The sequence below is a fragment of the Bison bison genome, unplaced genomic scaffold, assembly GCF_000754665.1.
Source record: "Bison bison bison isolate TAMUID 2011002044 unplaced genomic scaffold, Bison_UMD1.0 scf7180017848909, whole genome shotgun sequence".
Taxonomy (NCBI): Eukaryota; Metazoa; Chordata; class Mammalia; order Artiodactyla; family Bovidae; genus Bison; species Bison bison.
The window spans coordinates 5,199-16,883 of NW_011479482.1; the positions used below are offsets into that span (position 1 = coordinate 5,199).

An 11,685-nucleotide genomic window follows, 5' to 3' on the forward strand; every position below is an offset into this window, starting at 1 on the left:
GAGAAATATGGCTGATGCTCTTGAAAAGCTGAGAAGGGAGGAGATCACAGTGCAAAAGTGAAGGAGTTAAATCATAATTCCCTGGTTAATGACTGATATTGACAATGAAGTGTTTGCTTGCTTATCTTATTAAACTATAGTTTATTTACAATGTTGTATTGGTTTCGGGTATATAGTCATGTGATTCAATTCATATATATGTGTGTTCATATGTATGTATATTTTCCATTTCAGATTACTTTTCATTATAGGTTATTACAAGATATCTAGTATAGTTCCTGTGCTGTACAATAGATCATTGTTGTTTATCTATTTTATATTTGGTAGTCTGTATCTGTTAATCCCAAACTCCCAATTTATTATCCCTCCCCTCCCCTTTTCCTTTTGGTAATCATAAGTTTGTTTTCTGTGTCTGTGAGTCTTTTTCTGTTTTGTAAATAAGTCCATCTGTGTAATTTTTTTTTTTTTTTAGAATCCACATAAAGTGATTGCATATATTTGTTTTTCTCTGTCTGACTTATTTTACTTAGTAAGATAATTTCTTGGTCCATTCATGTTGCTGCAGACTCCAAGTATTTTAATAATCCACATTCACAAATTTTATTTCAAGAATAAAAATAAAACAGAAACATTTGTGTTAATTTTTGAAGTTTTATTTTTCAATAATACAAGTTTGGTTGGTTGGAGGATAGGGCTTCTGAAGCAGAGGGAAACTTTGAGGGCGGGCTGGTCTTCTTATTAAAGACCCTGCTTATTTCACACCAGAAAGTGATCTTTCAGTTTCCTGCTCTGTTATGTTCCCTGGCACCTATACTGTGCATGCCCTATCCAGGAGTTTTCAGAGAGCTGTCAAGAACTAGGTTCAAAACAACAACAAGCAAATATGTTAGGATCTTTCTATAAGAATTTCTAGCACATAATATTTTTAGATTTATTTGTTGGGTATTTTAAACTGAGTAATAGAACTATGCTATTTTTCTTTTTTATATTATGAACCCATTTTAAGAATCCTCAACATTGACAACTCATTTTTATCTAACATGGCTCTCTCTACAACTTGAAAATAAATTCTCATGCAAGTACATCATATCCACGAAGTTTTTAAAAGACTTTTGAGATTCTACCCATTCCTAATCACTTATCTAGTGGCTTGATCTTGCTCCTAGTAATTTCTGACATTGGGCAAAGGTGCTCCAGGATGACTTTCAATTCCTACTGGAAAAACTGCCATTAACTTGAACAGTGCCAAAGATGTGACCATTGACTTTGAGTGATATTCTCCACTTGCCCACTCTAAGAAAAAAATAATTTCACCAGTAATAGGTGCCCATTGCACACTGTGTTGTCCTTAGTCACTCAGTCATGTCCTACTCTTTGTGACCCCCTGGACTGTAGCCTGCTGGGTACCTCTCTCCATGGGGATTCTCAAGAATACTGGAACAGATTGTCATGCGTTCCTCCAAGGGATCTTCCCAACCCAGGGATTGAGCCCAGATCCCCCACATTGCAGGTGGATTCTTTACTGTCTGAGCCACCAGGGAAGCCTAGTGATAGGAGCATGACATTAATATGAGCCCCATTCTCACACCCTCACTGCTCCAAAGGAAAGTTATTATCAGAATGGTTACATTTCTGAGCATAATAAGAGACTGGGCAATAAAATAGCTCATATGTATTGAGCACTTACTGTGTGACCGAGCAGTGTTTCAGTCCTGCACATATCCTCACAAGACTGTGTGCTGGGCTATTATTATCACTTGATGGATGAGTTGTTGAGCATATGTCCCAGTCCTTATAGTTAGAAAGCAATTCTGGGTCCAGAACACATGCCCGTAACAAATATACACTATCAGGTGCTAGAATTAGTCAGAGTTGCAGTTCACGTTTACATGGACAGATTTGGGAGAGACAGTTCCTTTGAACAAAAGAAAAGAAATTGATATAGGGCTTAGGTAAGAGTACTGGTGTTGTACATATGAGAAGCTCCAGATCACCACTGGCTACAAAATTATCAGAGTAGAAAGCTATATTTTTAAGAAATATAGTTGCAGGCCCAAAATTTGGTCTTTTAGAATATTCTTTTTTTTTATTTTTAAACTTTGCATAATTGTATTAGTTTTGCCAAATATCAAAATGAATCTGCCACAGGTATACATGTGTGAATATTCTTTAAATTATGCAAGTAAAATGTTGGAATTATCTTCTAAATCATTGCTACCTGGAATTGGCTTTATTGAATACAGTCACATACAAGAATGGGCTCTATAGGTTCTCAGTGTTGATATGTATTACATGATACCTTTCATAGTCTACTGCTAAATATCTAAATTGATTACACAACCAAAAGATCAGAGGGGAAGAGGAGATATAAATAAGAAAACAAGAAAACTAGAAAAGAGCACAGCAGAGAGTCTGGATAAATCCAGGGAGTTGTAAGCTTTTGTTCATACTTAAATCTATATATTGCTAAAACAAAATGAAACAAAAAAGCATATAAGGCAATCATTATACATTTGAAAGTCTTCAGTGTAGAAAATTCATATATTCAACAAGTTCAGTGGTGAAAATCAGAGGTATCTTTTAGTTCATTTCCTTTCTTACTGCAATATGGCACCAGAGTTTCTTTATGGCATTCTTCATCTCCACCTTTCTCAGCGTGTAGATTAGAGGATTGAGCATGGGAGCAATGATAGTATAAAAAAGAGTGAACACTTTGTCTTCTGGTAAAGTAGTTGCTGGTCGAATGTAAATGAAGAATAAAGGAGCAAAAAAGAGGACCACCGCAGTGATGTGGGAACTGCAGGTGGAGAGAGCTTTGCGGCGATTCTCTACAGAGTGGGACCTGACAGTGTACAAGATCACAGCATAGGATATCAACAAGACCACAAAAGTCACCAGGCCCATGAGGCCCGAATTGGCGATGACGAGGAGACCGAGTCTGGTGGTATCCATGCAGGCCAGCTTCAGCAAAGGATACACATCGCAGAAGTAATGATCTATTTCGTTGGGGCCACAGTAGGGTAAAAAGATGGCCAGGAGGGACTGACCAAAGGAATGAAGGAACCCCCCAGTGCAGGAAGCAGCGATCATGACCCCACACTTCTGTCTGGTCATGATCAGAGTGTAGTGCAAAGGCTTGCAGACGGCCACATAGCGGTCATAGGCCATTCCTGTGAGGATGAAGACCTCGATGCCCCCAAACAAGTGCATGGTGATGAGCTGTGTCATGCAGCCGTTGTGAGATATGGTCTTCTTTGCTGCCAGCAAGTCAGCGATCAACCTGGGGGTCACAGTGGACGTGTGACAAAGGTCTGCGAGGGAGAGGTGACTCAGAAAGAAATACATGGGCTGTTTCATAAGTTGACTGGAGGCGATGGAAATCGTGACAAGTAGGTTTCCAATCAGAATTGCAATGTAACAAAGTAAGAACAGGAAAAAACAGAGAATTTCAATTTCCTTTTTCTGAGAAAGTCCTAGGAGAATAAATTCTGTGATGTTATTCCTATTTTCCATGACTCAGAGCAGTTTGTAGCCACCTGAAATTAGTTATCAATCTTTATAAATATGTAAATATGATGATGTATATTATTCCTTGTCATGGGCATTTTAAAATGGAAAGCATTCAAAACTTGAAGAAAAAGATTTGATTTTTATTTTGAAAGGCTTTCCTTGCATTCGTTTTGTCCCTTTCTGGAAAATATTAATCCTGATAAACAACTTTGATACCTGATATAAATATGCTGTAGAATGCAGCATATTTATGCAACCATTCTATTAGCATGTAGTATCGAACATAACTGGATATTATGTCCTGGTAGAATTCAAGAACTGGTGCTGTAGAAAAAAATCAGTCATCCTTTTCTTTTTCTCACTATTTGTTATTGAGAAAATAGACACGAGAATGAAACCTTGAGAGAAAATAAAAAAGCACTTATATGTGGATGTTATATGTGAGAAATTTCCTTCCATCTATCCTAGGTGGAAATGTGATAAATAGAAAAAATCAACCAATTTGGAATCATGAGGTATATATCCATGGCCAAAACCAGCTATATATCTGTTGTACCTAATTTACCAATGTGATTAATTTACAGATAGAATATTATATTTTATAGTCAAACAAAAGGATAACAAGCAAAGTATAATTACCTCTATTTTTTCAAAAGGTATCATCACAAACTTTAAAAATATTTGTCTTTTACATTCAGTAAGGCATTTGAGGTTAATAGTAGGTTTCACTTGAATTTTATTTTTTTTTATTTTTTTTAAACCAGAATTTTATAAATTTATTTATCCAAGTTTAAAAATATTAGTTTTCAACTTACTGTGACACTGTTGTTTTTTTAAATAATACTTATCAGTACCCATTGGCTTTTAAGTTCAGTTGAACTGAGGTTAGAATTTTAGTCTCATACAGTGTCTTACTCACTTGCATTAATTGGTTTCTTTCTAATCAATGTACTCAAGCTGTTCAACTCTTCCTAATAATCAGTCATCCTGAAAATGTTTGCTTCTTTCTGTTCCTACATCACATGTCTTAGTAACTCAGGCTGGCTTTTCTCTCTTCCATTCCTGTTATTTTTACCTCCTCCTCCTAAACACTGCTGTAAAGTAATGTAAGACCAGCTCTAATAATATGCTTATAACTATTACACCTTTGAACAAACCAATACCTTTCTATTGGCAGAAGTTCAAGAAGCATAGACTAGGGAGAACTACTGAGAATTAATCATTTCACTAAATCACAACAAAATTCTCTACTTCAACTATATAAAACACAAGACCTTAGTATTTAAAATATTTTATTTCATTTACTCCAAACTTCAGAACCAATATATTCCCAATTTATTTTCAAATCTGTAACGCTCCTCTCCTTATTCTTCATTTTCAGTGAAATTGCCATTTGAATCGGTGTACATAAAGTAGGGTTTGGGAGAGAAAATCTGCAAATCTATCTAGTGTATGAGAGTCATCACCAATGGCCACAAAATGACATTTAAATATGTAACAACTGAATAGTGAAGAGAGAATATTTGTAGTGAAATAAGCCATCTCATTCAACTAACAGCTACATTTTAGGCTTTTAAAATAATTCCCAATAATTTAAAAGAATGCAGGGCTCTATTCTAACTTCTCCCCTAAATTATATTCTTCTGATTTGGTGGGAAACACTATAAGTTATATATTCAATCACAGGTTATTCTTTATTTAATATTTGACTTACTGCATGAATTGATCAATTAACATATCTTCTCAGCGTTTTTTCCTTTATGATTTATCTAGAATCCTACCTCTGAGATTCTTTATCAGATAGCAGGTCAAATCATATTTGAAAAATACAATGTAAATGCCATTTTGGTAAGTGTGTTTGCAGACTAAAAGTGGAAAATCAATGAAATGATTATGAATTACCAAGAAAATAAACAAAAACTTTTAAAATGCAGATTCTTTTGTCTTACCAATACTTGAATATTTCAGGCAAATTGAAAATTATTTTAAAAAAATTTAATCTTGAAAATGCACTCAGTCTAGGCCATTAGAAAGAGAGGGAGTATGTGAAAATTACCTATAAATTAATTTGCATTTTAAAATATAAAAGCTGTATAATGCATGACTCAAAACTATAATCTATATTCCTGAACAACTTGAAAGCATTTTCCCTATTTTCAGTTATTTCTATGGAAAATAAGAAAGTGTGACTCATATGTCTACAAGCATCATATTCATATTTTTTAAATTAATAATTATATCAACAGAAGATATTCTTTAAAATACTGGACTGTTAGGAAAATGAAGCAAAATATTGTCTCCTTCATCTCATTGTACTATTTTCTAACTTGTTGGCATGAGTATGCCACATCCCTTTTTTGTATTTCAGTTTAAGCATCAATAAGCAACGGGAGTTAAACTATATGTTTAAGGATCTCTGCTAGACCCTAACTCTTTGTCCATGGTTCCGATGTAAATTTTGAGGAATCAGTGGCTGGATGTTGCTGACTATTATTTTCCAAACAAATCAGAATAAACTTACAACTTCCCTCCAGGTTATTGTCTCTCATTTCATTTAAGGTTAACTGATCCAGTCTCAGAAAGAAACACAACTCCTCCAGCTCTCCTTTTCCCTGGATCCTTTATAGCCTGATATTTTAAATTCCCTTTATCCAGTCCAGGTATATAGAAGGCTCCATCATCTGTAGTTCAAACTTAAGTATTCTTCTCTGGAATCGCTAATGATTCCCTGAAGTAGTAAACCTGGACCAGCAGTTTCAAACCAATCTTTGCTCAGTACTATCACACTGTATTAAACTGTGAAATCTATGACTTCCAGGTAGAGTTCACTAACTACAGCCCACCATGCTATGGTTACTCAAATACTCTATGTCTTGTGGTTCTTAAGAACTATCTACCTTGCTTCATATTTTTTGCTATTAAGTGCTTTAGCTTATCTCTCCAAAACAATCGTATCTTGGTGAGAGTTAGAGCCAGTGCCTCATTTTCTCCCTAACCTGGACATAATGAAAAACAAAACCAAACAAAATTTATGCCATTCAAATCTATATTGAATAATGAACACTTGACTTTGGAACAGATTATATAAACTTTCTGAGCCATCTTACTTGTTTAATCTCTAAGGAAAGGAAAATAAAACTCATTTCTTTTGGATGTGGGAAAAGTTATTAACCAGTTATCAATTATTAGGTGTCAGGAATTGTGGTGGAAAAAAGATTAAAATCATCCAGGAGGCTTTATTGAAATTCCCATTTAGTAAGTTAGTTACTTGGTTCTCCCATAGTAAGATTGTGACTGGATAATGATGAATTATGAAGGATTTGATGAATTAGATTATACAACACATTCCTCATTTAATCAATTATATGGCACTGTGTCTCATCATGAATTAAATTATTAGTTCTGTTAGCTTTCCCATTATATCCTCACTCTATACTTTGATTATTTTAAGTTCCAGTATGTATTTGTCAAATAAATAAATTTTATTTCAATATTTGATAGAATGAAATGAAAAATCATTTTAATTACATGTCATTATCATTATAATTATTTTGTCATGTATTTAAGAGACATAAAAACACAGAACGTTTATAACAAAATTTACTTCAGAATGATAGAGACTCAGAAAGATCACCTTAGAATTGCTCTCTGATTTTTGCTAGTATTCTATTAGAAAAAAACGTTTGAAGGTCATCTAAATTCATCCCTGTAACCTTTCCCCACTTCTCACTCCCTTGGCTTACTGTGGAGACTACACGCTTAAGAGTCGTCTTATATATTAAAACTCAGTCACTTGCCCTAAAACCTTGGTTGTCTCAAACCTGGGTGGTCTCCAAAATGTACAGAACTAAATCTGACCACACTCTATTAGCCACTCTTTCATTTATTCTGAATATTTATTCAGATCATCTTCATTAACCTCCTATTTTAATAGCCCTGTCTTGGCCAAATTGTAATAGAATAAGTGGTGTTTTTAAATACAGGAATGAGAAACTCAAGCTACAGATATGGCACATTCAGGCAATTAACAGAAAGTAAGAGCAGAGTGATTTAACATACTCTGTACTTCTTGAGTTTTTCCTTAACAGATTTTCTGTATCCTTTACTGAAATATAAGTCACCGAGTTTCTGCTTTACTAGCTTCCCTTTAACATTCCCCAAGTTATGAAAAAATGTTTATCACTGTCATTTTTATTACTTAATGCAATTTACATAGGAAGGGTAAGTTATCACACATGAATTGTACAAAAAATATGTAATCATGAAAGAAATGCTCTGTATTACCAGGTAGATAGAGCAATAGTTTCAAATGTTGACTGTATGAAAATGTGGTTAAAGTTTTCTAAAAAACATTAGCCAAGGGGCAAATGTTCATTATATTTAAATAACAAATTCTATAAACATATTGATCTAGCAACAGTGATTAATTGTGGATTGATTAAAGTAAAGTTAACTCATGTCCAACTCACCAGATACTTGGCTTAAGTCTCACTTACATGTAATATTTCACAGTACCATAATGTAAATTAACCAGTAAATTCTATGCCTATGTAGTAATATGTGTCATTATACAAATAATTTGTAGAAATCTGAAAATAGAGCTTACCTGGTCTCTAAGGTAAGGTGTCCACCTTTTTTCTTAAGCAAATTCAAAAGGCTTTTCCCAGTTTTATTTTAATATTTAAGAGAACAAAATGGTGCCATCATTTATGTTGACAACTATTCTTTATTTCTCTTTAAATAACACTTTTATTATATTCTATGGTGAACATTAAAATAAAGACAACACAAGGTTCCTATCTGATTTCTAAGCAACTTTAACTGGGAGATATTTAACCTGCAGACATTTATTGTAGTATCTCTGTGAGTTTGGAAATTCCCTTTGGGATAATGTGACCAAAGTGAAGCTGAACTTTTCTGAACATTATTCAGAGACCTAAAAATAATTATATCGACAAAGTCATATTTTCCCTCTGTGTATTTGGAAACTAAGTACAAATCAGCTTCTGTTTTATTATGGGGACAATTGTGAGAAAACTCTAATGACCTGAAAAGAAAAGGAAAACATTGATGCTGCCTCAATTCAGTTTGTGGAGGGTGCTGGCTATTCCAGCATGCATCTCCTATAAGTCTATTAATAATAAAACCACTTTGAAAAGTTACCACAGTCTGTTGTCCCTTCGTCCTCTATGTCTTTCACTGTTGATTTTTCTGTCCACAGTTCACCCAAATAGCTCCCTTATATACCTCATCCCTGTAATGGAAGTTTAATACCAAGTCTTTTTGTGGTTACTTATGTTTTTCTTATTTCTCAGTAACATTTTGAGACAGTATTTCCTCTTCTCTGACAGCATTTTATTCATGCTCCAGAGACCATATTCCTCAAATGTTTACATTTTTAAAAAATGGCACTTTAACAACTTTAAGTGCACAACTCAGTGGCATTGCTTGTATTTACAATATTGCATAATCGCTATATATTTCCAAAACATTTTCATCACTCCAAACAGAAACTTTGCACCCATTAATAACTCCTCATCCTCCTTTCCCTCTGCCACTGATATCCTTTAATATACTCTGCCTCTGTGAATCTTCTTCTTGTATTTCATGTAAGTGAAATCATGCAATGTTTGTTTCTCCTATCCTTATTATTATTATTTAAATTACTTAGTTACTTCGGCTGTATCAGGTCTCAGCTGTGGCACAGGAATCTCTCATTGTGTTTCCTGGGCTCTTCACTGCAGTGGGGGGTGTCAGTTGCTCCTCCAGAGGTGGGATCTTAATTACCAATGAGGGATTGAACCCGTGTTCCCTGTGTTGCAAGGTGGATTCTTAACCACTGAACCAGCAAGGAAGTCCCCTATCCCTTTTTTTCTACATTGCAATTTAATCTTGATTTCTCACAAAATTCTTTTTTTTTTTTTTACAGTCTCTTTCTTGAGTCCAACTGTTAGGTAGGTAGAATAGGGAAAAGGAGTCCAAAATGGCAGTGGCTAAAAGACAAGGAAGGTCAAAGGAAGGTCCGAGGACCAGAGTGAAGACTTCAGGCAGAACAAACAGCACTCCTGGCTAAGCCCAATTTGCATAGGGCAAGCCCAGGTGGAGGGAAAAAACCTATAAAAGGAGGAGCCAAAGCGCTTTCTCACAGACTCTCTCTCACGTGCATGTGCTCTTTCTCTCTCTCTCTCACTCTCACTCTCTCTCTCCTGCTATCTTCTAAATAAAATAGAGCTGTAACACTGATTTACTTAAGAGCTATAACATGGTTTGTCCAAGACACGAGAGCTGTGATGCGCCGAGGGCTTTAATGTCCGTTGCTCCAAATCTTTGTTGTGACGAGACAAAGAACCAAGGAACACACACTCGAGTGACATTTATGGTGCCATGACTCGGGCTTAACCTGGCTGAAACAACCTCCGAGGGGAAGAGGCCAAGCACAGCAGGAGCCCAACCCAGTGAAGCTCCGGAGCTAGAAGCGGAAGGCGAAGAAACCCAGTGCAGGGGAAGGCCCATCGTGCTGGAAACTGGGACAGTGAAAAACAAACTCAGCAGAAAGCTCACGCGGCCCAGTCAGATTCCAGAAGACCTCCAGTTAAGGTAAGAGGTCCTCGCTCTTATGGCTGGAGGGACCTTTACAATCTCTTGTTTCTTGGTTCCTCGAACCTCCCGCGAACAGGCAGGTGGCAGGGGGCACAATTGAGGGACTCTGGAGAGGCTACTCCTCAGCATGTCCCAAAGGCGCTATCTGCTGAGCCCCAGTAGCTGTTACACAAGTCGGTGGGGGCTCTTCTGTCCTTTCTCTTCTCTGTGCCAAGGATCAGACCAATTAAACTGTGAGCACCAGTCAGATATTTAGCAAATTTTCCGGCGGGCTATGAAGGGGATTCCTTGGCATGTTTTTCCCACTGCTTTTTCCTCCTGTCCTTCAGCTCTCTCCCGGGACTCAAGCCTGGCCAAAACTAATGAAACTCAGGCTCTGATGTCTCATTGAAAAAATTCATTGTGAGACAAAGCGATAAGAGGTGGATTTCTTAGGATCCAGAGAGAAGCCACTCTTCAGGGTGCAAACCATTGCCGAGGGCAAGGGCTGGGGCCACAGTATTAGGCCTGGCTAGGTTTTGTGATGGAGAAGGCAATGGCACCCCACTCCAGTACTCTTGCCTGGAAAATCCCATGGACAGAGGAGCCTGGTAGGCTGCAGCCCATGGGATCCCTAAGAGTCAGACACGACTGAGCTACTTCACTTTCAATTTTTACTTACATGCATTGGAGACGGAAATGGCAACCCACTCCAATGTTCTTGCTTGGAGAATCCCAGGGATGGGGGAGCCTTGCGGGCTGCCGTCTATGGGGTGGCACAGAGTCGGACATGACTGAAGTGACTTAGCAGAAGCAGCAGGTTTTGTGAGGGGGTGGAATTCATATGCTAATGAGTGAGAGGATCATCCCAGCCATTGGGGAATCACTCACTCCTCCCTCTTTTGACTCTGCCTTGTGTCTTCACAAGAGAAGACTCTACACATGGACATCACCAGATGGTCAACACCGAAATCAGATTGATTATATTCTTTGCAGCCAAAGATGGAGAAGCTCTATACAGTTAACAAAAACAAGACCAGGAGATGACTGGGGCTCAGATCATGAACTACTTATTACCAAATTCAGACTTAAATGGAAGAAAGTAGGGAAAACCACTAGACCATTCAGGTATGACCTAAATCAAATCCCTTATGATTATACAGTGAAAGTGAGAAATAGATTTAAGGGCCTAGATCTGATAGATAGAGTGCCTGATGAACTATGGAATGAGGTTCGTGACATGGTACAGGAGACAGGGATGAAGACCATCCACATGGAAAAGAAATGCAAAAAAGCAAAATGGCTGTCTGGGGAGGCCTTACAAATAGCTGTGAAAAGAAGAGAAGTGAAAAGAAAAGGAGCAAAGGAAAGATATAAGCATCTGAACGCAGAGTTCCAAAGAATAGCAAGAAGAGATAAGAAAGCCTTCTTCAGCGATCAATGCAAAGAAATAGAGGAAAACAACAAAATGGAAAAGACTAGAGATCTCTTCAAGAAAATTAGAGATACCAAGGGAACATTTCATGCAAAGATGGGCTCGATAAAGGACAGAAAAGTTATGGACCTAACAGAAGCAGAAGTATATCAAGAAGAGAT

General features: G+C 36.8%; 1 protein-coding gene across 1 annotated transcript; it reads right to left on the reverse strand.

Moving 5' to 3' along the window:
• Positions 1–2,580: 2,580 nt before the first annotated feature.
• On the reverse strand, positions 2,581–3,513 carry LOC104993023 (olfactory receptor 4P4-like). The gene has a single exon (XM_010846105.1). It carries the CDS (start codon positions 3,511–3,513, stop codon positions 2,581–2,583), a length of 933 nt encoding a protein of 310 aa, XP_010844407.1.
• Positions 3,514–11,685: the final 8,172 nt, after the last annotated feature.

Bases quoted from the DNA above. Each gene is read 5' to 3' on its own strand.
- LOC104993023 (XM_010846105.1), bottom strand. From the start codon at position 3,513: ATGGAAAATAGGAATAACATCACAGAATTTATTCTCCTAGGACTTTCT.